Source organism: Oncorhynchus masou, chromosome 31 (genome assembly GCF_036934945.1).
Source record: "Oncorhynchus masou masou isolate Uvic2021 chromosome 31, UVic_Omas_1.1, whole genome shotgun sequence".
Classification (NCBI taxonomy): domain Eukaryota; kingdom Metazoa; phylum Chordata; class Actinopteri; order Salmoniformes; family Salmonidae; genus Oncorhynchus; species Oncorhynchus masou.
This window is the reverse complement of record NC_088242.1, coordinates 92,994,228-93,022,080: the sequence shown is the minus strand read 5'-3', so window position 1 is coordinate 93,022,080 and position 27,853 is coordinate 92,994,228. Positions and strand designations below refer to the sequence as shown.

At 42.3% G+C, this 27,853-nt stretch overlaps 1 protein-coding gene across 1 annotated transcript in view; it reads left to right on the top strand.

Moving 5' to 3' along the window:
* The window catches only part of pex5la (peroxisomal biogenesis factor 5-like a), a 167,515-nt gene that overhangs the window by 116,188 nt on the left and 23,474 nt on the right, over window positions 1-27,853 (top strand). The window contains exons 9-11 of the mRNA XM_064953049.1: window positions 15,953-16,069; window positions 16,888-17,031; window positions 18,561-18,631. Coding sequence (XP_064809121.1) covers window positions 15,953-16,069; window positions 16,888-17,031; window positions 18,561-18,631 — 332 coding nt within the window. The remainder of the gene's footprint in view (window positions 1-15,952; window positions 16,070-16,887; window positions 17,032-18,560; window positions 18,632-27,853) is intronic.

Below are 27,853 nucleotides of genomic sequence, written 5' to 3'. Positions count from 1 at the left end.
TTCACCTTTGAAGGCTGTCTGTCTGGTGAAAACAGATATGATCTACAATGGTATGAAGAGACACCATTGCAAACAGCTTTAATTCAAGAGAGAGATCCAGATATTGTTATGGGAAAATAGTAATGAGGGAATGATGCAATTCAAATTCCATTGACACAGAGCAATAATAGAAGGCGATTGCGATTCTGTGATTGGAATTAGTGCCTCAGCAATGGAATAATTGAATATCGAAATCAGTTTAAAAAAAAAATCACACCCACTCAGTCGATCCCTCAGGTGAAGAAGCTGAATGTGGAGGTCCTGTGCTGGCGTGGTTACACATGGTCTGGTGTTGTGAGGCAGGTTGGACGTACTGAGGCCGCTTATGGTAGAGAAATTAACAATACATTCTCTGGCAACAGCTCTGGTGGATATTCGTGCAGTCAGCGTGCCAATTGCACGCTCCCTCAAAACTTGTGATATTTGTGGCATTGTGTTGAGTGCACATTTTAAAGTGGCCTTTTATTGTCCCCAGCACAAAGTGCCCCTGTGTAATGATCATGCTGCTTAATCAGCTTTTTGATATTCCACACCTGTTAGGTGTATGGATTATCTTGGCAAAGGAGAAATGCTCACTAACAGGGATGTAAACACATTTGTGTAAAACAATCGAGAAAAATAAGCTTTTTGTACGTATGGAACATTTCTGGGATTTTTTAGTGCAGCTCATGAAACATGGGACCAACACTTTACATGTTGCGTTTATATTTTTGTTCAGTGTAGAAGCACCTTTGGCGGTGATTACAGCTTTGAGTCATCTTGGGTATGTCTATATCAGCTTCACACATCTGGATTTGGGGATTTTCTCCCATTCGACCTTGCAGATTTTCTCGAGCTCTGTTAAGTTAGATTGGGAGCGGCAGTGATCAGCAATCTTCAAGTCTTTCCACAGACTTTCAATGGGATTCAAGTCTGGGCTTTGGCTGGGCCAGTCTTTCACATTCTTGTTCTGATGCCATTCCAGCGTTGCTTAGGCTGTATGCTTTGAGTCATTGTCCTGTTGGAATGTCAATCTTCGTCCCCAGTCTACGGTCGTTTGCACTCTGAAGCAGGTTCTCATCATGGATTTTCCTGTATTTGGCTCCAATCATTGTTCGCTCTATCTGTACCAGTCTCCCAGTCCCTTCCACTGAAAAACATCCACATAGCATGATGCTGCCATCACCATGCTTCTGAACAGGGATGGTGCTGGACGTGTGATAACTGTGCCTTTTTCTCATGAGTGGCTTCCATTTGGCCACTCTCCCATAAAGCCCAGATTGGTGAAGTTTAACCTTTATTTAACTTGACAAGTTCTGAAGAGACTGTTGTCCTTCTGGCAGGTTCTCCCAGGTTCTCCCATCTCAGCTATGGAAATCTGTAGTTCTGTCAGAGTGGTTATTGGGTTCTTGTTCAACTCCCTGACCTAGGTCCTTCTTGCCCGGTTGCTCAGTTTGGTCGGACGGCCAGCTCAAGGCAGAGTCTGGGTAGTTCCATATTTTTTCAATTTCCCAATGATGGAGACCACTGTGCTCTTGGAAACTTTCAAAACTCTAGACATTTTATTATACCCAGATATATCCCTCGTTACAATCTCAGAGATCTATGGACAGTTCCTTGGACTTTAGGGTATAGTTTCTGCTCTGACATGCACTGTTAACTGTGGAACCTTAAATGTATTTCTTTCTAAATCATGTCCAATCAAGTGATTTGGCCACAGGTGGACACCAATCAAGTTGTAGTGACATCTCAAGGATGATCAAATGGAAGTGTATGCACCTGAGCTCAATTTAGAGTGCAAATTGGTGTGAATACTTATGTAAAGGAGATATTACTCTATTTCATTTTCAATAAATTTGCTAAAATGTCTAAAAACATGTTTTCACTTTGTCATTATGGGTTATTGTGTGTAGATGGGCGAATTCAGGCTGTAACACAACAATGTTGAATAAGTCAAGGGGTATGAATACTTTCTGAAGGCACTTGTATCTCCACTATTCTCTTAGAGAAGGTGTAAGTAGTGTTCCTGTTCAACGGACATGTCCTGTTTTGACTGATGTGAGAGACCTGGGGCCTATCGCGTTACATGTGCTGTACTGAAGGCTACAGTACGATGTTACACACGGTCGTATCTGGGAAGGTCAATGACTAATGGAGTAAAGATAGGAATACAGTGAGAGTGTTGGGAAGCTCCCCAAAAAGGAGCTCTTGGGATCACTTCCCAATGTGAGTGATGTCGGAGTTAATGATGTCTTGTTGGAGACTCTGAGCCATAAGTCCCAGGCTCTCAAATCACATGGATAAGTATACAAGTGCCTGCCTCAGGGCAGGTAATTGCAAGAAGTGATGATATTTGGAGATGCACCCGGACAAATGTTGGATCGATTGGTAACAGTATCCCGGAGCGTCAATTGGGGGCCTGAGACTCTTTTGGCTCGGTCAGCAATTCTGGCTTAGACTGTCGATATCGGTCCCTGTAATCACAGATCACTCCCCCTAAATTGCAGAGCATATGCATGCATTCATACTTATTAACAAATGGAATGAGATGGCTCAAGTGGCTCAAACTAATGCCTCTCCGTCACACAGGCTAGCTGCCAATCTATTCAATTAGTTTAATTGCCAAATGTCTGGAATTTATCAAAAGACAGAGCAAAGACACCAAGGAATTATGTCCTAAAATATCATACATTTTAAAATAATAGGAGAGATGAGTAGTTGTGGCATCCATGCGTTTCACATTAAAACCATTAAAAGGGATGATAAAAGGATAATGGGCTGAAAAGCAGAGCCCTTCAGATGCTTTGGTCGTGCTTAATTAGGACAGAGGGTGATAAAGAGACGTCTACAGGGGAGGGTTGTGCCGTGACGTTGAAGCCGTTTGGGGACAGTGGCAATCACATTGAGCCAATGAAGGCACCCCTGTCTTATTAAATAAAGAGCCGGCTGCAAGCTACAAAGCCACCAGGTTAACTCCTGCTCTGAGGAACAGTGTTTTGCTGTGAGTCAGAGATAGCGGAATCACAGCTCTGATAAAAGACCGGATCAAGGTCACTGTGGGCCGAGTATTTGATTAAAGCTGCAGGGGACAGCCTCACCTTTTCACCACTTGATTTTCCCTGGGGCACTTTTGGTTTGGAGGGTGATTACTGTCGTTTTGGTACAGAGAAATTTCTAGAAAGTTACAGAGGAAGTTGAGTATGAAAATGATCTCTCACTCTGAAGAGCGTATCGGTTATCAGATGGATGAATGTGTCATACATGGTCCTGTGCTCCCGAATGTTATTACGATTGTGTGACTGAAATATGCCAACATCGAAGCACCTACAATTCATCTCCATGCCGACCATTTAACTGGAGGTGCTCTGTGCTTTGATAGGCCGACCCTTGAGCTCATGGTACACACAACTATTGAATCAATGATAAGATAGATCCATAGGAACACATAACTATTGAATCAATGATAAGATAGACCCATAGGAACACACAACTATTGAATCAATGATAAGATAGATCCATAGGAACACACAACTATTGAATCAATGATAAGATAGATCCATAGGAACACATAACTATTGAATCAATGATAAGATAGATCCATAGGAACACATAACTATTGAATCAATGATAAGATAGATCCATAGGAACACATAACTATTGAATCAATGATAAGATAGATCCATAGGAACACATAACTATTGAATCAATGATAAGATAGACCCATTGGAATACACCTCTGATTTATTGTGTAGTTTGCTTCCTGTTACATTCGCAAAAGTATGTGGACACCCTTTAAAATGTGTGGATTCGGCTATTTCAGTTACACCCATTGCTGACAGGTGTAAAAAAAAAGAAAATTGAGCACACGGCCATGCAATCTCCACAGACAAACATTGGCAGTAGAATGGCCTTATTGAAGAGTTCAGTGACTTTCAACGTGGCCCGTCATAGGATGCCACCTTTCCAACAAGTTAGTCCATCACATTTCTGCCCTACTGGATCTTCCCTAGTCAACTGTAAGTAGTGAAGTGGAAACGTTTAGGCTCAAGAACGGCTCAGCCATGAAGTGGTAGGCCACACAAGCTCACAGAACGAGACCGCCGAGTGCTGAAGCGTGCAATGCTTAAAAATTGTCTGTCCTCGTTGCAACACTCCCTACAGAGTTCCAAACTGCCTCTGGAAGCAACGTCAGCACAAGAACTGTTCATCGGGAGCTTAATGGAACGGTTTTCCATGGCCGAGCAATCCCACACAAGCCTAAGATCACCATGTGCAATGCGTAGCATCGGCTGGAGTGGAGCCCTATACTGTATGTATTATAAAAGGTCATGAATCACTCAATTCTGCACTACAGGTTGAGTCATTTGCTGATTGATGGTGAGCTAGTCCAAAATAATGAGCTTATTTATTTATTTTATCAAGTCAGTTAAGACCAAATTCTTATTTACAATGATGGCCTATCTTGACCCAAACCTGGTCGACGCTGGGCCAATTGGGTGCTGCCCGATGGGACACCCAATCACAGCCGGATGTGAAACAGCCTGGATTTGAACCAGGGTGTCTGTCGTGACACCTCAAGCACTGAGGTAGAATGCGTTAGACCGCTGCACCACTCGGGAGCCCAGTACAGTAATCAGGGCCTAAAATGAACACCAGCCAAATGCAGGTAGATTTCGGCATTGGTGGGTAACAATGACTAATTCACCAGCCACATTGGTGGGTAAGAATGACTAATTCACCAGCCACCTTGGTGGGTAAGAATGACCAATTCACCAGCCACGTTGGTAGTTAAGAATGACCAATTCTCCAGCCACGGTGGCAGGTGGTCACACTCAGTGCTCTACAGTGCCAGCATTTCATAAAAATAGTCAAGATTGTGCACACAAGTGCAAGTTGTGATTTATAGCTAAAGAAATGCTGCAGTAGCTGTTTTCAAAGTATTTCTGCCATTTTGTTTCATATCTGGTAATGCACAAAGAAATCTGAATCCTAACGTTATAGCTATCCCACCTCACGCAGCAACACTGCCTGTCTGGGGGGCTGTGAGCGAAATGCTTAAAAAATAGTAGCAATTGAAGCAATGCGTACAGGCATAAAAGTTGGTCTAATTTACTCAAAAGTCTTCTGAAGTCCTCGCGTTTCTTGGTGCCTTTCATTGTTTGAGTTTGCTTCCACCTTTAGCAAAAAGAGGCATTGTCAGCCTCAACTAGTGACATTCTAACAGGCACAAGTGAGGACTGGAGTGGCCCTGTTACCAAGGTAACCTTAAAGGGGCAGCTGAACATTTTTTTTCTGATATTTTGTTTAAAAGTACATATTAAATTAAATCGAGCAATAAACCACATTACTTCTTATTAGTAATCCAATTCTTGTTTTATAAATATGACTATTTTTTGTGTAACTATGGCAAAAGCATATATTTGGGCTGTTAAAAAAAATTCTACCAGCTACTCCAATTTTGTATCTACCTGCCACAGTGACTGGTATACAAAAAAATCAGTTTTAGGCCCTGAATGTAATCCCCTGGGCAAAGCTTATGAGCGACAGCCACAGTTTTGTTAGATTTTCCCCCGCGGGCAGCACTTCTAGTAGACTATAGACTAGAACAGGGTTTCCTAAACCTCTCCCATAGTACTCCCACTTATTTGATGTATTCTACAAATCAAGGGCTTGATCAGTGGTCTAAAGTACTTAAGTAAAAATACTTTAAAGTTCTACTTAAGTAGTTTTGGGGGGGAATCTGTACTTTACTCTTTATATTTTTGACTACTTTTACTTCACTACATTCCTAAAGAAAATTATGTACTTTTTACTCCATACATTTTTCCTGACACCCAAAATTACTCGTTACATTTTTAATGCTTAGCAGAACAGGAAAATGGTCTAATTCACATACTAATGAAGAGAACATCCCTGGTAATCCATATTGCCTCTGATCTGGCGGACAAACAGACTCACAAAACACAAATTCTTTGTTTGTAAATAATGTCTGAGTGTTGGAGTGTTCCCCTGGCTATCTGTACATTAAAAAGAGTTGCTTAATATAAGGATTTTAAACCATTTATACTTTTACTTTTGATACATAAGTATTTTTAAACCAAATACTTTTAGACTTTTACTCAAGTACTATTTTACTGGGTGACTTTCACTTTTACTTGAGTCATTTTCAAGTATGACAATTGGGTACTTTTCCCACCACTGGGCTCGATGATTGATTAGTTAACCAGTACAATCAGGTGTGCAAGTACTGGAGCAGATCAAACAAGTTCTGTGCTGGGCGCTGGGAAACACTGCTGTAGTATATATATACAACTCCCACATACTGTAGATGCACCGCTTTTAGGGTTCTATTAGTAAATACTTTTTACAGTGTCGTTTTTCCAGTCTTTTCTCCCCAGGTGAGATCAAAATAAGAAATTATTATATTTTTTGGAGTATACTGCAAGGAACCCAGACTACTAGACACTTAATGAGATGTAATAATTTGAATCATGTCAAATGTCAAAGTTGAAAAAAATACTATGGAAATTAAAACACTGATATATCTTAATTAGATAATTATTCAACCCCCTGAGTCAATACAAATTCGAATCACCTTTGGAAGGATTACAGCTATGAGTCGTTTGGATAATAGTCTCGAAGAGCTTTACACATCTGCATTGTACAGTATTTGCCCATTATTCTTTTTTTATTCTTCAAGTTCTGTCAACTTGCTTGTTGATCATTGCTAGACAGCCATTTTCAAGTCTCGCTATAGATTTTAAAGCTTATTTAAGTCAAAACTGTAACTAGGCCACTCAGGAACATTCAATGTCGTCATGATAAGATACTCCAGTGTATATTTGGACTCCAGTGTATGTTTTAGGTTATTGTCTTTCTGAAAGGTGCATTTATATCCCAGTGTCTGTTGGAAAGCAGACTGAACCAGGTTTTCCTCTAGAATTTGTATGTGCTTAGCTCTATTCTGTTTCTTTTTATCCCCCAAAAAACTCCCTAATCCTTGCCGATGACAATCATACCCTAACATGATGCAGCCGCCTCCATGCTTGAAAATATAAAGAGTGGTACTCAATGATGTGCTGTGTTGGATTTGCCCCAAACATAACACTTTGTATTCAGGCATCCTTATTTCACTCTGACATGCAGGTGTATATTGTGGAGTAACTGCAATGTTGTTGATCTATCTTCAGTTTTCTCCTTTCTTTAACGGTTTTTAAATCACCGTTGGCCTCATGGTGAAATCCCTGAGCGATTTCCTTCCTCTCCGGCAACTGAGTTAGGAAGAACGCCTGTGTCTTTGTAGTGGCTGTGTATTGATACACCATCCAAAGTGTAATCAATAACTTCAACATGCTCAAAGGGATATTCAGTATCTGCTTCTTTTAGGTGTCCTTCTTTGCGAGGCATTGGAAAAACTCCCTGGTCTTTGTGGTTGAATCTGTGCTTGAAATTCGCTGCTCGACTGAGGGACCTTACAGATAATTGTATGTATGGGGTACCACTATTAATGCACATAGAGTGAGTCCATGCAACTTATTGTGTCACTTGTTAAGCACAATTTTAATTCTCAATTTATTTATGCTGGCCATAACAAAGGGGTTAAATACTTATTGACTCAAGACATTTCAGCTTTTCATTTTTAATTAAGTTGTAAAAATGTTGAAAAACAACGTTCTACTGTGACATTGTGTGGTATTGTGTGTAGATTAGTGACACAATCTCAATTTAATCAATTTTAAATTTGGTCTGTAACACAACAAAATGTGGAAAAAGTCAAGGGTGTGAATACTTTCTGAAGGCACAGTACATGATGAGACAACACAAAAATAAATAGGGCAATCTGTAGGTTAAAAGGTTCTTTGCAGCTGTTTATATTTCAATATCTAATCATTTCTGGATAACAATTAAGTACCTTGCTGTAATTGTTTTCAATTGCAGTCGGGAAGCAAGTTCAGGGAGTGAATCATTTAATAAATGAAACATAATACAAAACAAGAAACACGAACAACGCACAGACATGAAACTAACAATAATGCCTGGGGAAGGAACCAAAGGGAGTGGCATAAATAGGAAAGGAACCAAAGGGAGTGGCATATATAGGAAAGGAACCAAAGGGAGTGGCATATATAGGGAAGGAACCAAAGGGAGTGGCATAAATAGGAAAGGAACCAAAGGGAGTGGCAGATATAGGGAAGGAACCAAAGGGAGTGACATATATAGGAAAGGAACCAAAGGGAGTGGCAGATATAGGGAAGGAACCAAAGGGAGTAACATATATAGAGAAGGAACCAAAGGGAGTGACATATTTAGGGAAGGAACCAAAGGGAGTGACATATATAGGGAAGGAACCAAAGGGAGTGACATATATAGGGAAGGAACCAAAGAGAGTGACAGATATAGGGAAGGAACCAAAGGGAGTGGCATAAATAGGGAAGGAACCAAAGGGAATGACATAAATAGGGAAGGAACCAAAGGGAGTGGCATAAAAAGGGAAGGAACCAAAGGGAGTGACATATATAGGGAAGGAACCAAAGGGGATGGCATAAATAGGGAAGGAACCAAAGGGAGGGACATATATAGGGAAGGAACCAAAGGGAGTGACATATATATGGAAGGAACCAAAGGGGATGGCATAAATAGGGAAGGAACCAAAGGGAGAGACATATATAGGGAAGGAACCAAAGGGAGTGACAGATATAGGGAAGGAACCAAAGGGAGTGACATATATAGGGAAGGAACCAAAGGGAGAGACATATATAGGGAAGGAACCAAAGGGAGTGACATAAATAGGGAAGGAACCAAAGGGAGTGACAGATATAGGGAAGGAACCAAAGGGAGGGACATATATAGGGAAGGAACCAAAGGGAGTGGCAGATATAGGGAAGGAACCAAAGGGAGTGACATATATAGGGAAGGAACCAAAGGGAGTGGCATATATAGGAAGGAACCAAAGGGAGTGACATATATAGGGAAGGAACCAAAGGGAGTGGCATAAATAGGGAAGGAACCAAAGGGAGGGACAGATATAGGGAAGGAACCAAAGGGAGTGACATATATAGGGAAGGAACCAAAGGGAGTGGCATAAATAGGGAAGGAACCAAAGGGAGTGGCATAAATAGGGAAGGAACCAAAGGGAGTGACATATATAGGGGAGGTAATCAGGGAAGTGATGGAGTCCAGGTGAGTCTGATGACGTGCTGGTGTGCGTAACTATGGTGACAGGTGTGCGCCATAACGATCAGTCTGGTGAGCTAGAGGCCAGAGAGGGATTATACGTGACAAATAGGTTCTTAGGAAAATAATTCTAGGACTTTCTGGAAAGTGGTCTGAGAGACCTAAATTGGAGGAGCCTAATGGGAGGGATGTGTCACAAAATCTAGCTGTTATTGGCAGAGAGGATAGGAAACTCTTTTTGTTATTGGTCTATTAACGTATACCGGCTTTTCAAAAACCCCACCCCCAAAAACCCCACCCCAAAAACCCCAAACAGTTCAATACACTAAAAGTGCATTATCATAATTTTCACAATTTCACAGTATTACTGCAACTTCATAGTGTGGAAATTTATATTTAAAAAAACAGGAAAATCACGCTTTTGAATACATTTACTGGATATCAAGTGCATTGTGGCGTTGGAATTGAGTTCAGCCCGCCAAATATGGACTAAAACGAGGCCATAAAATCAGTCAATTTACATGTCTGAAATAGTGTGTTTGATGTTCTTCAAAGAGGTATACATTTCTGAACCATTATGCTTCCGTTGATGTGCAAAATCCCATTATCGGCTGTCACAAGAACCTTGGTTTGACAGACACACCAGGGATACAACTGTGGGTCTCTTGTTTGAGCCATATAAGGGATCAAACACTAAAAGATACTGTAGCTACATGCCGCTGTTGTGTAACACGATGACTCTAAAACAGAACACTCACATCCATCGGGAGAAAAGTGCCCCCGCACGTCCATGTCTACCTGACTCCTGCTTCCTTTCATTACCAACCATACTTATTTAAAACTATTTTTTGCACAACCAGCAAACGTTTGTCTCATAATGTTAGACAAGAAAATTGCCAACATGATGATGACGTCCAAAACCAATACGTTATACTGCACTAAGATGTTTAGAGCTATCACATTTGACATTATGTCTGAGACAGCAATGATTTTCTTCCAGTAAATTGCCTCCACTGTACATACAAATCTATTTTTACTGTATAAATCGCCTCACGTGACTTAGGGAAAGCCCTAATTGCATTTCAGGCCCATTTCAGGCCCAGGTTCCAAACTCGGACGGTTCCGGCCAAGGACAAGTATTATCTCTGGCTCCATAATTACTGCTGGCAATAATCTATTCATGAAGTAACAAATTAATCTCCCAAGTTCATTTATATTCCGCTTTGTCGTGTTTTGTCAGGCAGAGAGACCAAGACTGAATGCATTTCACATTTAAACTTAATCTTTGTCAAATTAGAGTCACAGGCAGGGGCTTGCTTCATTGATACATGATATATAGATGACCTTCCTCAATCTCATGAATGAGAATGCTGGATCTGTCGACAAAATACACCATTGTCTGTGTTGCAAACATTTCAAGTAACCAGAGTGAGTGTTTTTGATTCAAGAAAAGGGGCCACAGTTTGTTTTGCTTACACAGACTACCATCATACTGTCACGTGTCAAGCCATTGCCATTGGAGGGCCATTCAGTATCGTGGCAAATATAATAATTGGTGCATTCACCCCACCCATAAAAATAATATCGAAGAACGTAATTACAGTTTCCACACAGGCATCATGGCTGATTTTGTGATGATATTAACAGTAATTGGACACTAGTGCACAATAGCAGGTATTTCTCTAGGTACATGCTTTGTTAGCTCCGGAGTCCGTTAGGATGAAGCATCTGCGGGGATACTGTCACCGAATTAAATATTGCGTATCACTAATTGCCTCTCTCAAAGCTGTTATAATTTTAATCATAAAATGACCCCGGGTCTGTACTTTCAAGGAATGAAGTATGGTTGTATGCACAATCAACATTTATCAAATTAAAATGTTTTCTAGTCACATAATCTTGACCGTTAAATGACTCATAACTCTCTCAGTTTATGACAGCATGCTGATAGAGAAGTTGAGGAGAAGCTAACTTGTCCAGACCACCTTTAATGGGCCATAAAAATAAAAAATAAGATTTATGACTGTTTTGAAGTCTTTGGATGCCACTAGGTGGATCTAAAATGTTTATCATCTCAAAGCTATTTAGATTTACTGTACGGTAAGAACAGAAATTAGCCACACCCCACGATCATTAGTGGGTTGACATTCGTCCATGGGTTGACTTGACTGTTCAGATCATTCCCATAGCAACATATCGGTAGCAACCCGTATGTATCTAGCTGTAAAAGACTAACAGAAACCTTGAATTCTACAAAAAGCCTCTGTCATGCTGTAAATAACTCAATACCACTACCAGCCCCCAAAACGCAGAGCTCCAGCTCCACTACCCCCCCCCCTGTTTCATTCCCAGAGCCAGTGAGATTTCACCTCATGATCTAACAGGCAATTTGTCTCAGCGTGAGCAGCCAATTAAGGAGGTGATGCTCACCTCCGGTGGATGCCTGCCATACACCTGGAGAGAGGAAACAGAGCTGTGACCACCCACCTCCCCTTCCTCCTTTACATACTTCCTGACTCTCACACACACTTCCTGACTCTCACACACATATGCCTCCTCAATCCCACTGACACATACACACACAGACACACACTAGCACATGCACACATACCTCACTCGATCCCCCCTGAGGTGCCAAGGCACCCACTTATGCTGCACTGTCATATACAGCTGAGCTCCACTCTATATTTGGACTTTTTTTTTGACAGGGAGACAGCTAAGAATCATGGGCCTAATAGAATTATATTGTGGTGATCAGCAGCGTGCAGCAGGAAATTTAACAACATAAAGTACAACTGGGGTGTATTAATTAGTCTCAGACCGTTGCAAAATGTTTTTCAACGTAAACCGTTTACTCCAGGAACCAAACAGAAGCAGAACGGGGAGGTACCTACCTGAATTTGTCCAATAGAAACTCTCGTTTTAATTGCAAAACATTTTCTGTTTGGAGTAAAGAAAATGAGGTTGCAAAACATTTTGCAACAGACCAAACATTCTGCAACGGTCTGCGACTAATGAATACACCCCTATGTCTGCAGTGATAGCCAGGGCCATCGACCAGGATGCTATTTACAGGAAGTACTGTAGTCCTGCTAGCTGGGTCAGGATGAAGGGAGTAGGGAAGGAAAGAAGATGTGTGTTCTTCACTGTCACCTTGTCATGTTATTGCTCACCCCAGACTTCAATCCAAGCGTCACTCAACTGTTATGGATGATTCTGTCTTTCCTAAAGATTTGCGAGGTGGCCCGTTAAAGGCACACAATGTAGTGTGCCATGGTGTTGTATAGAACATGACGAAGAATCTAATCCAGATGTAGTCATGTACAAACCCAAGCACTGTGTAGTCACTATGACAGCTATCTGATGAATGTCGGGGAATGAAAAACAACAACAGTGCCTCTAATTCTCAGGCTGAGAGCTTGAGTTTTAATGAAGCTAAACGTGCTCTTCATCTCCCACCGCTGCCTCTCCATTGGTTCAGTAAGTGAGGCATTTGTCTGGTGTCCGCGATAATGCGCTTTGACCTTTTGACCCGTCTTCTTGACCTGGTTCCATGTGGAGGTCACAGGTGTCTTCCAATTATCATTAATTGTCAACTTAGTTTAAGGCAAAGCACAGAGGGGCAATAATCCACTTAAGATATGAAATAATAGCATTCTATCACTCTTTGCAGTGAATCACAAAACAACCTAGTAGCCTAAAGTGTACAATTTGTCTAAGTAGGAATTTGATTGGCAAGTAGAGATGCATCAAAATACATTATAAATGTTTGGTTTCTGGAGGTGCTTGCAACGTTTACTCTTTGAAAGCAGTCATTGTTCACACTTTGATTTCTCTCTTTGCTCACTGGCCCATGGTTAATTGACAGTGACACACACTGAGGTCTTTGGCCTCGGCTGTATCGTAGCTGTGAGGTCTAATAGACATGGCCTGTATGCTTGGACAGAGGCAGACAAAAAAAGCAGCATCAGCACTGAACAAGAAATCATCAACACTGAACCAACAATCATCAACACTGAACAAGAAATCATCAACACTGAACAAGAAATCATCAACACTGAACCAACAATCATCAACAGTGAACCAACAATCATCAACACTGAACAAGAAATCATCAACACTGAACAAGAAATCATCAACACTGAACCAACAATCATCAACACTGAACCAAAAATCATCAACACTGAACCAAAAATCATCAACACTGAACTAAAAACGAAATCATTATCACTGAACCAACAATCATCAACACTGAACCAAAAATCATCAACACTGAACCAAAAATCATCAACACTGAACTAAAAACTAAACCACGAACACTGAACCAAAAATCATCAACACTGAACCAACAATCATCAACACAGAACAAGAAATTATCAACACTGAACCAACAATCATCAACAGTGAACCAACAATCATCAACACTGAACAAGAAATCATCAACACTGAACAAGAAATCATCAACACTGAACCAACAATCATCAACACTGAACCAAAAATCATCAACACTGAACCAAAAATCATCAACACTGAACTAAAAACAAAATCATTAACACTGAACCAACAATCATCAACACTGAACCAAAAATCATCAACACTGAACCAAAAATCATCAACACTGAACTAAAAACTAAACCACGAACACTGAACCAAAAATCATCAACACTGAACCAAAAATCATCAACACTGAACAAGAAATCATCAACACTGAACCAAAAATCATCAACACTGACCAAGAAATCATCAACACTGAACAAGAAATCATCAACACTGAACCAACAATCATCAACAGTGAACCAACAATCATCAACACTGAACAAGAAATCATCAACATTGAACAGAAATATATAACATGCAACAATTTTACTGAGTTACGGTTCATGTAAGGAAATCAGTAAATTGAAATAAATAAATTAGGCCCTAATCTATGGATTTCACATGACTGGGAGTACAGATGTGCATCTGTTGGTCACAGATACCTTTAAAAAATTAAGTAGTTGCATGGATCAAAAAAACAGTTGGTGTCTGGTGCAATTTTTTTACCATTTGCCTCATGCAGCACAACATATCTCCTTCACATAGAGTTGACCAGGCTGTTGATTTTGGCCTGTGGAATGTTGTCCCATTCCTCTTCAATGGCTATGCGAAGTTGTCTGAATATTGCCGGGAACTGGAACACGCCGTCGTACACTTCGATCCAGAGCATCCCAAACATGCTCAATGGGTGACATGTCTGGCGAGGACATGGAAGAACTGGGAAATTTCCAGCTTCCTGGAATTGTGTACAGACTTTTTTAATTTTACCTTTATTTTACTAGGCAAGTTAGTTAAGAACAAATTCTTATTTTCAATGACAGCCTAGGAACAGTGGGTTAATTGCCTGTTCAGGGGCAGAACGACAGATCTTGTCAGCTCGGGGATTTGAACTTGCAACCTTTTGGTTACTAGTCCAACGCTCTAACCACTAGGCTACCCTGCCGCCCCAGATCCTTGCAACATGGGGCTGTGCATTATCATGCTGAAATATGACGTGATGGCAGCGGACAAATGGCATGACAATGTGCCTCATGACAATGACGAATCTCGTCATGGAATCTCTGTGCATTCAAATTGCCATCGATAAAATGCAATTGTGTTTGTTGTCCGTAACTTATGCCTGCTCATACCATAACCCTTCTGCCACCATGGGGCAGGCGCTAAATACATTGTCTGCCATCTGACCGGTATAGTTCAAACCGGGATTAATCCGTGAAGAGCACCCTTCTCCAGTATGCTATTGACCATCGAAGGTGAGCATTTGCCCACTGAGGTCGGTCACGACGCCAAACTGCAGTCATGCCAAGACCCTGGTGAGGACGACGAGCAAGCAGATAGTTGAGCTTCCCTGAGATGGTTCTGATACTTTGTGCAGAAATTCTTCGACTGTACAAACCGACAGTTTCATCAGCTGTCCGGTTATATGGTCTCAGTCGATCCCTGATGTGAAGAAGCTGAATGTGGAGGTCCTGTGCTGGCGTGGTTACACATGGTCTGGTGTTGTGAGGCAGGTTGGATGTACTGCCAAATTCTTTAAAACGACATTGGAGGCAGCTTATGGTAGAGAAATTAACAATACATTCTCTGGCAACAGCTCTAGTGGACATTCCTGCAGTCAGCGTTCCAATTGCACATTCCCTCAAATCTTGAGACATCTGTGGCATTGTGTTGTGTGACAAAACTGCAGGTTTTAGAGTGGCCTTTTATTGTACCCATCACAAGGTGCACTTGTGTAATGATCATGATGTTTATTCAGCTTCTTGATATGCCACAGCTGTCAGGTGGATGGATTATCTTGGCAAAGGAGAGATGCTCACTAACAGGGATGTAAACAACATTTGAGAGAAATATGCTTTTTATGCTTATGGAATATTTCTAGGATCTTCTATTTTAGCTTATGAGACATGGGACCAAGACTATATGTGGCGTTTATATTTTTGTTCAGTATAGTTACAACACCAATCAAGGTGGCTGTTTGTTGAGTCTAGGGCTTTGTATAATAACCCTCTCAGACATCAATCTATCAACTGAAAGGTCAAGCTAATTTTGGACATTTGAGTGCAAGTGATGAGTCATCAGAAGTCCATACGTTACACCACCGATAAATGAATAAATGAGTGAGATGGATGTGACATTTCCATGGCAGGGGGCCTCAGCATAGTCAAGGTATCAAAGCTAGCAGTCCTCTGTGTACTAATCCTCCCGCCACTCTCTCCCTCCACAGTCAGACACTGAGTTCTGGGACAAGATGCAAGCAGAGTGGGAGGAGCTAGCACGACGGAACTGGCTAACGGAGAACGAGCAGGCGCAGATCCCCTCCAGTGTGTCGCCTCACGAGAAGGTTATAGTTCTCACCTTTTAACTCTGTTATCATCTGTCCATATGCCCTGTTGAGATGCTTATCATTAATTTCCTTCATAGTTTTATTTAACTAGGCAAGTCAGTTAAGAACAAATTCTTATTTACAATGACAACCTACCTCGGACGACGCTGGGCCAATTGTGCACCGTCCTATGGGACTCCCAATCATAGCCAGATGTGATGCAGTCAGGATTCAAACCAGGGAACCTCTTGCACTGAGATGCAGTGCTTTAGACCACTGTGCCACTCGGGAGTCTCATGTGAACATGTTCTACTTAAAGAAGGGGAAATAAAGCCTATGAACTCGATGATCTGGAGATGATCATGTGCTGCACATACACTACAGTATCTACTGATTTAACCCGATTGGGGTCAATAGCTAACCCAGATGGTTTCAAACTTGGCACTCATAAGCATATGCTTACTTTAGTGCAATGGGAGCTTTGATATACTTGAGCTACTGTACATAATCAGACTTTTTGATTGATCCCAATGCTACAAGTTCTAAGAGGAATAGTCGTTTCAAAACTCGTGTTCAGAACTCGGCAACAACACACCAGGGTAATTTCAGTCTGAAGATGCAAAGTTTAACATTTAACGAGACAGCTAACCCTCAGGACTTTTGCCCAGGTTTGATGTTCAGCAGAAAGCTAGAAAAGATAAATTGATGCTAAGAGTATGCTTAAATATTCCACCCTAGAGGACGGTCGCTCACCATTTATTTGAAAACAGAGAGATTACATTGGTGATGCTCCATTAACTTTTTTTTTTTTGTTAATGTTTTTTTATTGGTGACAGGGTTACTACTTCCACATGGACAACCCCTACAAGGACTGGCCCAACGCGTTTGAGGAGGGTCTTCGAAAGTCCAAAGAGGGAGACCTGCCCAACGCTGTGCTGCTACTGGAGGGGGCCATCTTGCAGGACCCCCAGGACTCAGAGGTGACTAGGCACAGGGGGCTGATGAGATGCAGGCACCATAAACACACACTTTCCCAGCATGACTTTCCCACAGTACCATAATTTACTAGCACCAACTGCCAATCAGCCTGTTCAGACAACACCATACTCTGATGAAAAAAAAAAAGAACTTCACAAATCATGCGTGTGGTGGATATTCACTGAGCGCTAAGTGGCCGACACTGATTGCTAGTGGAGGACTGGGGAGTTATACCATTAATAGAGCTGTTTACTGCATCAAAACTACCCAGTCTTCCATCTCCCAATGAGAATTTTCAATTTGCCCAAAGTGTTGAGTAATAAGCTATTTTCTCAGTTTTTTTTCTCTCCTGCTAATTTCATCTCAATCGTAACAGAGGCGACATCTTACATCACCAGAGAACATTAATAGAATCGGAACTCGGGAATCCTGTAAAATAGGCTGCTCATAACTGTGCCGGTCATTCCAAGGAAAGGATTATCCCACAGTGTATGGAACTAATATGATTCTAAAATTCCTCCCAGCGTGTTTTGTGGCTTATCTCTGCTGCGGAGACCTCTAGATAGTTTGTAGATAATTTCCTCAAGACTTGATTTATAGCGTTGTGCTACAAAATTGAGTATCAATATTATTTCACAAACTAAACCAGCACGCAGATTGAAGTACATAGATCATATTTGTTGACTTTAAACAGACATGACAAACTAGACAAAACATCTAGTCGTTTTGGGATTGCAGATTCAGCTAGAACTCGTAGATGTCTAAATGCACATTTACTCGGAAGAGTATGGAGATTCAAAGTTGGGTTCCCCAGCTAAGAGGAGTCCAATAGCTACCATCCACAATGCTGAACCATGACTTTCTAGTTCGTCCCAAACATGATTCATCGAGCAATAACTAAGCATGACTCATCAGGTACACTTAATGAATTTGGTTGGTTGCCAATGACTGAGAAGTCATGACCTCAATTATCATTCGATGTCTCATGTGATCCGTTGCCAAAGTGACATGTACCCTGCAACATTATCTCATTAATTTCTATTGGCTCTTTAGAACGATACAATACAAGAATGCCTAATCTGAATAGGAACTCCCAATACCTGAGGGAAGGGGAGGCTCAGCAATCCTAAATTAACTTGGATGGCAGAGCACTGTCAAAAGACAAAAACCTCAAAGCGAATCACCTTGCAATTTTTATTGCAGCCGTTGTATTTTGACGTGCCCTAAGTTCACTTCACACAAACCTCAGACAAAAGTTTGTATTGCAGAGATTTTTTGAGATGCATGATGCTTCCTGCCTGTTGTGTTTTTTTATTTTTACCAACGGCAGAATCAATCTATTTACCTGCTGTGTGAGCAGTACTGAGAGCACTGACTGACAGTGAGCCATCCTATTTTTCAGAGAGAGCTGAGCTCTGCATCTAGACCACACCATCTCTCCTAACGAAGTCTCTCCTTAGAGAGGGTAGTAAGCCCAGGTGAAGACCCAGGTGATGACCCTGTTGTTCAATGCTCCCCGTTATCTCCCCAGGCTTGGCAAGTGTTGGGGACCACCCAGGCCGAGAACGAAAACGAGCAAGCAGCTATCGTCTCCCTCCAGAGGTAAGGAGGAGTTATTGCCCAATGTGGTCCCATAGGCTCCACCACGAATACAGCAATACAATGCATGCATGTCACTTCTCTTTAGTTTCCAACATTTATCAGGTCCTTCAGACATCTTGAAATATTTATTTTTCATGCTTTGTCTACAGCTTTTAAAGATGTGTATTTGTCTTTATAAGAGATCCCCATTAGCTGCTGCCAAGGCCATGTTTAATACCACCATACAACAATATTACAATATACGTGTGTGTAGAGTGTGTGTGCTAGCGTTTGTGTTCGTATGCATGTGTCTGTACCTGTGTGTGTCTCTTCACAGTCCCAGCTGTTCCATAAGGTGTATTTTTGTCTGTTTTTTTTAATCTGGTTCTACTGCTTGCATCAGTTACCTGATGAAAGTTCCATGTAGTTATGGCTCTATATAGTACTGTGCTCCTCCCATAGTCTGTTCTGGACTTGGGGACTGTGAAGAGACCTCTGGTGTCATGTCTTGTGGGGTATGCATGGGTTTCGGAGTTGTGTGCTAGTAGTTTAAACAGGCACCTCTGTGAATTCAGCTTGTCAACACTTCTTACAACAAAAACAAGTAGTGATGAAGTCAATCTCTCCACTTTGAGCCAGGAGAGATTGACATGCATATCATTAATGTTAGCTCCACGTGTACATTTTTAAGGGCTGTCTGTGCTGCCCTGTTCTGAGCCAATTGTAATTTTCCTAAGTTCCTTTGTGTCACCTGAACATATGACTGAACAGTAGTCCAGCTATGATAAAACTAGCATCTGTAGGACCGACTTTGTTGATAGTGTTGGTAAGAAGGCAGAGCAACGCTTTATGATGAACAGACTTCTCCCCTCCTAGCTACTGTTGTATCAACAGGGTTACTCCAAGCAGTTTAGTCACATCAACTTGCTCAAACTTCCACATTGTTCATTGCAAGATTTGGGCTAAAATGTCCTGATACTTGGTAAAAATTCATAATGCCGTTGACCTTAACAAGGGCCCCAGAAACATTGACCTTAACAAGGGCCCCAGAAACATTGACCTTAACAAGGGCCCCAGAAACATTGACCTTAACAAGGGCCCCAGAAACATTGACCTTAACAAGGGCCCCAGAAACATTGACCTTAACAAGGGCCCCAGAAACATTGACCTTAACAAGGGCCCCAGAAACATTGACCTTAACAAGGGCCCCAGAAACATTGACCTTAACAAGGGCCCCAGAAACATTGACCTTAACAAGGGCCCCAGAAACATTGACCTTAACAAGGGCCCCAGAAACATTGACCTTAACAAGGGCCCCAGAAACATTGACCTTAACAAGGGCCCCAGAAACATTGACCTTAACAAGGGCCCCAGAAACATTGACCTTAACAAGGGCCCCAGAAACATCGACCTTAACAAGGGCCCCAGAAACATCGACCTTAACAAGGGCCCCAGAAACATCGACCTTAACAAGGGCCCCAGAAACATTGACCTTAACAAGGGCCCCAGAAACATTGACCTTAACAAGGGCCCCAGAAACATTGACCTTAACAAGGGCCCCAGAAACATTGACCTTAACAAGGGCCCCAGAAACATTGACCTTAACAAGGGCCCCAGAAACATTGACCTTAACAAGGGCCCCAGAAACATTGACCTTAACAAGGGCCCCAGAAACATTGACCTTAACAAGGGCCCCAGAAACATTGACCTTAACAAGGGCCCCAGAAACATTGACCTTAACAAGGGCCCCAGAAACATTGGAAGCAAAATAGCCCCATAACATCAAAGATCCACCAACATATTTTTCTGTATATATGAGGTTATTTTCGGCATATGCATTCTTCTTTCGAAGCCAAACCCACCACTTCTGTGAGTGGCCAAAGAGCTCTATTTTCATGTCATCTGACCATGGATTTGAACCAATGCTAAGAACCAATGCTGTTCAGCAAACTCCAGGCACTTACATGTATTGGTTGCTCTCAACAAAGGCTCTTTATGGCGACCCTTCCAAAGAGCAAATTGTCATGGAGGTGGCGTCTAATTGTAGACTTGGTGACCCAAACATTGGCCCTGAGATTTTTATTTCACTCCCAAACCATCTTCCTCACTATGCGTAGGGACAAGATAAACATGGATCCAATATCAGGCATGTTGACCTCTGTTCCAGGGGTTTTGAACTTCTTAATGGTTGCCCTAAACAAATCAAATCAAATTGTATTTGCCACATGCGCCGAATACAACAGGTGTAGACCTTACAGTGAAATGCTTAGTTACAAGCCCTTAACCAACAATGTAGTTTTAAGATAAAAATAAAATAAAATAAACGTTTTTAAAGTAACAAACAATTAATGTGCAGCAGTAAAATCTCTCACTGTTTCCGCCTGCTACCGACCCCCTCAGTTCCCAGCTGTCACCATTTTAGATAAGCATGCTCCGTTCAAAAAATGCAGAACTAAGAACAGATATAGCCCTTGGTTCACTCCAGACCTGACTGCCCTCGACCAGCACAAAAACATCCTGTGACGGACTGCAATAGCATCGAATAGTCCCCGCGATATGCAACTGTTCAGGGAAGTCAGGAACCAATACACGCAGTCAGTCAGGAAAGCTAAGGCCAGCTTCTTCAGGCAGAAATTTGCATCCTGTAGCTCCAACTCCAAAAGTTCTGGGACACTGTGAGGTCCATGGAGAAGAAGAGCACCTCCTCCCAGCTGCCCACTGCACTGAGGCTAGGTAACACGGTCACCACCGATAAATCCATGATTATCGAAAACTTCAACAAGCATTTCTCAACGGCTGGCCATGCCTTCCGCCTGGCTACTCCAACCTCGGGCAACAGCTCCGCCCCCCCGCAGCTACTCGCCCAAGCCTCTCCAGGTTCTCCTTTACCCAAATCCAGATAGCAGATGTTCTGAAAGAGCTGCAAAACCTGGACCCGTACAAATCAGCTGGGCTTGACAATCTGGACCCTCTATTTCTGAAACTATCCGCCTCCATTGTCGCAACCCCTATTACCAGCCTGTTCAACCTCTCTTTCATATCGTCTGAGATCCCCAAGGATTGAAAGCTGCCGCAGTCATCCCCCTCTTCAAAGGGGGAGACACCCTGGACCCAAACTGCTACAGACCTATATCCATCCTGCCCTGCCTATCTAAGGTCTTTGAAAGCCAAGTCAACAAACAGGTCACTGACCATCTCGAATCCCACCGTACCTTCTCCGCTGTGCAATCTGGTTCCGAGCCGGTCACGGGTGCACCTCAGCCACCCTCAAGGTACTAAACGATATCATAACCGCCATCGATAAAAGACAGTACTGTGCAGCCGTCTTCATCGACCTTGCCAAGGCTTTCGACTCTGTCAATCACCATATTCTTATCGGCAGACTCAGTAGCCTCGGTTTTTCTGATGACTGCCTTGCCTGGTTCACCAACTACTTTGCAGACAGAGTTCAGTGTGTCAAATCGGAGGGCATGCTGTCCGGTCCTCTGGCAGTCTCTATGGGGGTGCCACAGGGTTCAATTCTCGGGCCGACTCTTTTCTATGTATATATCAATGATGTTGCACTTGCTGCGGGCGATTCCCTGATCCACTTCTATGCAGACGACACCATTCTATATACTTCCGGCCCGTCCTTGGACACTGTGCTATCTAACCTCCAAACAACCTTCAATGCCATACAACACTCCTTCCGTGGCCTCCAACTGCACTTAAACGCTAGTAAAACCAAATGCATGCTTTTCAACCATTCGCTGCCTGCACCCGCACGCCTGACTAGCATCACCACCCTGGATGGTTCGGACCTTGAATATGTGGACATCTATAAGTACCTCGGTGTCTGGCTAGAATGTAAACTCTCCTTCCAGACTCATATCAAACATCTCCAATCGAAAATCAAATCTAGAGTCGGCTTTCTATTCCGCAACAAAGCCTCCTTCACTCATGCCGCCAAACTTACCCTAGTAAAACTGACTATCCTACCGATCCTCGACTTCGGCGATGTCATCTACAAAATTGCTTCCAACACTCTACTCAGCAAACTGGATGCAGTTTATCACAGTGCCATCCGTTTTGTCACTAAAGCACCTTATACCACCCACCACTGCGACCTGTATGCTCTAGTCGGCTGGCCCTCGCTACATATTCGTTGCCAGACCCACTGGCTCCAGGTCATCTACAAGTCCATGCTTGGTAAAGCTCCGCCTTATCTCAGTTCATTGGTCACGATGTCAACACCCACCCGTAGCACGCGTTCCAACTATGTGCATCTCACTGATCATCCCTAAAGCCAACACCTCATTTGGCCGCCTTTCGTTCCAGTTTTCTGCTGCCTGTGACTGGAACGAATTGCAAAAATCGCTGAAGTTGGAGACTTTTATCTCCCTCACCAACTTCAAGCATCTGCTATCTGAGCAGCTAACCGATCGCTGCAGCTGTACATAGTCTATCGGTAAATAGCCCACCCAATTTTACCTACCCCATCCCCATACTGTTTTTATTTATTTACTTTTCTGCTCTTTTGCACACCAATATCTCTACCTGTACATGACCATCTGATCATTTATCACTCCAGTGTTAATCTGCAAATTGTAATTATACGCCTACCTCCTCATGCCTTTTGCACACAATGTATATAGACTCCCTTTTTTTTCCTACTGTGTTATTGACTTGTTAATTGTTTACTCCATGTGTAACTCTGTGTTGTCTGTTTACAGTGCTATGCTTTATCTTGGCCAGGTCGCAGTTGCAAATGAGAACTTGTTCTGAACTAGCCTACCTGGTTAAATAAAGGTGAAATTAAAAAATAAATAATAATAACAATAGCAAGGTTATATACAGGAGGTACCGGTACAGAGTCAATGTGCGGGAGCACCGGTTAGTCGAGGTAATTGAGGTAATATGGACATGTAGGTAGAGTTATTAAAGTGACTATTCATAGATAATAAACAGAGAGTAGCAGCAGCGTACATGAGGGGGGGACAATGCAAATAATCTAGGAAGCCATTTGATTAGATGTTCAGGAGTCTTATGGCTTGGGGGTAGAAGCTGTTTAGAAGCCTCTTGGACCTAGACTTGGCGCTCCGGTACTGCTTGCCGTGTGGTAGCAGAGAGAACAATCTATGCCTAGGGTGGCTGGAGGGCCTTCCTCTGACACCGCCTGGTATAGAGGTCCTGGATGGCAGGAAGCTTGGCCCCAGTGATGTACTGGGCCATACGCACTACCCTCTGTAGTGCCTTGCGGTCGGAGGCTGAGCAGGTGCCATACCAGGCAGTGATGCAACCAATCAGGATGCTCACGATGGTGCAGCTGTAGAATTTTTTAAGCATCCAAGGACCCAATACCAAATCTTTTTAGTCTCCTGAGGGGGAATAGGTTTTGTGCCCTCTTCACAACTGTCTTGGTGTGCTTGGACCATGTTAGTTTGTTGGTGATGTGGACACAAAGGAACTTGAAGCTCTCAACCTGCTCCACTACAGCCTCGTCGATGAGAATGGGGACGTGCACAGTACTCCTTTTCCTGTAGTCCACAATCATCTCCTTTGTCTTGATCACAATGAGGGAGAGGTTGTTGTCCTGGGACCACAAGGCCAGGTCTGTGACCTCCTCCCTATAGGCTGTCTCGTCATTGACGGTGATCAGGCCTACCGTGTCATCGGCAAACTTAATGATGGTGTTGGAGTCGTGCCTGGCCATGCAATCATGAGTGAACAGCGAGTACAGGAGGGGTCTGAGCACGCAAGGAGGCCCTAGTGTTGAGGATGAGCGTGGCAGATGTGTTGTTACCTACCCTTACCACCTGGGGACGGACCATCAGGAAGTCCATGATCCAGTTGCAGAGGGAGGTGTTTAGTCCCAGGGTACTTAGCTTAGTGATGAGCTTTGGGGGCACTGTGGTGTTGAACACTGAGCTGTAGTCAATGAATAGCATTCTCACATACAGTCAGAAGTTTACATACACCTTAGCCAAATACATTTAAACTGTTTTTCACAATTCCTGACATTTAATCCTAAATTCCCTGTTTTATGTCAGTTACGATCACCACTTTATTTTAAGAATGTGAAATGTCAGAATAATAGTAGAGAGAATGATTTATTTCAGCTTTTAATTATTTCATCACATTCCCAGTGGGTCAGACGTTTACATACACTCAAATAGTATTGGTAGCATTGCCTTTAAATTGCTTAACTTGGGTCAAACGCTTAGGGTAGCCTTCCACAAGCTTCCCACAATAAGTTGAGTGAATTTTGGCACATTCCTCCTAACAGAGCTGGTGTAACTGAGTCAGGTGAGTAGGCCTTGCTTGCACAAACTTTTTCAGTTCTGCCCACACATTTTCTATAGGATGGAGGTCAGGGCTTTGTGATGGCCAATCCAATACCTTGACATTTTGCCACAACTTTGGAAGTATGCTTGGGGTCATTGTCCATTTGGAAGACCCATTTGCGACCAAGCTTTAACATCCTGACTGATGTCTTAAGATGTTGCTTCAATATATCCACATCGTTTTCCTTCCTCCTTCCTCACCAGTTCCTTTTGCATCAAAGCACCCCCACAACATGATGCTGCCACCCCCGTGCTTCACGGTTGGGATGGTGTTCTTCGGCTTGCAAGCCTCCCCCTTTTTCCTCCAAACATAACAATGGTCATTATGGTCAAACAGTTCTATTTTTGTTTCATCAGACCAGAGGACATTTCTCCAAAAAGTAGAATCTTTGTCCCCATGTGCAGTTGCAAACTGTAGTCTTGCTTTTTACGGCGGTTTTGGAGCAGTGGCTTCTTCCTTGCTGAGTGGCCTTTCAGGTTATGTTGATATAGGACTCGTTTTACTGTGGATATAGATACTTTTGTACTTGTTTCCTCCAGCATCGTCACAAGATCCTTTGCTGTTGTTCTGGGATTGATTTGCATTTTTCACATCAAAGTACGTTCATCTCTAGGAGTCCGAACACATCTCTTTCCTGAGCGGTATGACAGCTGCGTGGTCCCATGGTATTTTTACTTGTGTACTGTTCTTTGTACAGATGAACGTGGTACCTTCAGGTGTTTGGAAATTGCTCCCAAGGATGAACCAGACTTGTGTGAGGTCTTGGCTGATTTCTTTTGATTTTCCCATGATCTCAAGCAAAGAGGCACTGAGTTTGAAGGTTGGCCTTGAAATGCATCCACAGGTACACCTCCAATTGACTCAAATGATGTCAATTAGCCTATCAGAAACTTCTAAAGTCATTATATAATTTTCTGGGAATTTTCCAAGCTGTTTAAAGGCACAGTCAACTTAGTATATGGAAACATCTGACCTGCTGGAATTGTGATACAGTAAATTATAGGTGAAATAATCTGTCTGCAAACAATTATTGGAAAAATTACTTGTGTCATGCACAATGTAGATGTCCTAACTTGCGAAAACTATAGTTTGTTAACTTAGGGCTGAAATCCCGTTAACGGGATGATATGACAACAGCCAGTGAAAGTGCAGGACGCCACATTTAAAAACAACAGAAATCTCATAATTAAAAGTCCTCAAACATACATGTATCTCACACCATTTTAAAGGTAATCTTGTTGTTAATCCCACCGCAGTGTCCGATTTCAAATATACTTTACAGCAAAAGCACCACTAACGATTATGTTAGATCACCACCAAGCCACAGAAAAACACAGCCATTTTTCCAGCCAAAGCTTTTCCAGCCAGTCACAAAAAGCACAAATAGAGATTAAATTAATCACTAACCTTTGATGATCTTCATCAGATGACACTCATGGGACTTCCTGTTACACAATGTATGTTTTGTTTGATAAAGTTCATATTTATATCAAAATCTGAGTTTACATTGGCGCATTAGGTTCACTAGTTCCGAAAACATCCAGTGATTTTGCATAGCCACATCGATTCAACAGAAATACTCATCATAAATGTAGATTATAATACATGGAATTATAAATATACCTCTCCTTAATGCAACCGGTGTATCAGATTTCAAAAACACTTTACGGAAAAAGCAAACCATGCAATAATCTGAGACGGCGCTCAGAACAATAGTCAAATTAGCCGCCATGTTGGAGTCAACAGAAACCAGAAATTACATGATAAATATTCCCTTACCTTTGATGATCTTCCTCAGAATGCACTCCCCGGAATCCCATGTCCACATTAAATGTTTGTTTTATTCGATAATGTCCATTATTTATGTCCAAATACCTCCTTTTGTTAGCACGTTTAGTATACATATCCAAACGCTCGTTCTGGTCGAGCGTTACTTCAAAAAGTTATATTACAGTTCGAAGAAACATTTCAAACTGAGTAAAGAATCAATCGTTAGGATGTTCTTATCATAAATCTTCAATAAAGTTCCAACCGGAGAATACCTTTGTGTCTTGAGGAGCAACGGAACGCAAGTGGATATCACGTGGAATGCGCGTGACCAGGAAATGGCTGACTGCCAGACACATGGCTCATTCTGCTCTTATTCAGTCCCACAACACAGTAGAAGACTCATTAAAATTTCTATAGACGGTTGACATCTAGTGGAAGCCCTAGGAAGTGGAACTTCATTCATATCTCAATGGGATTTCAATTGAAACTGTGTTGAAAATCTACCAACCTCAGATTTCTCACTTCCTTTTTTGATTTCTTCTCGGGTTTTTGCCTGCCATATTCTGTTCTGTTATACTCACAGACATCATTCAAACAGTTTTAGAAACATCAGTGTTTTCTATCCAATGATAATAATAATTTTTATTTTATTTATTTATTTATTTATCCGTTATTTTACCAGGTAAGTTGACTGAGAACACGTTCTCATTTGCAGCAACGACCTGGGGAATAGTTACAAGGGAGAGGAGGAGGGATGAATGAGCCAATTGTAAACTGGGGATTATTAGGTGACCGTGATGGTTTTTGAGGCCAAATTGGGAATTTAGCCAGGACACCGGCCTTAACACCCCTCAAAGTCTTGGCGATAAGTGCCATGGGATCTTTAATGACCTCAGAGAGTCAGGACACCCGTTTAACGTCCCATCCGAAAGACGGCACCCTACACAGGGCAGTGTCCCCAATCACTGCCCTGGGGTATTGGCAACTGAGACTGAGGAGCAGGCCGTTTACTCTGGGCACCTTATTCATCCAAGCTACTCAATACTGCCCCCAGCCTTAAACAAGTTAATTAACAAGAAATTTGTGGAGTGGTTGAAAAACTAGTTTCAATGACTCCAACCTAAGTGTATGCAAAACCAAGTCCGATGG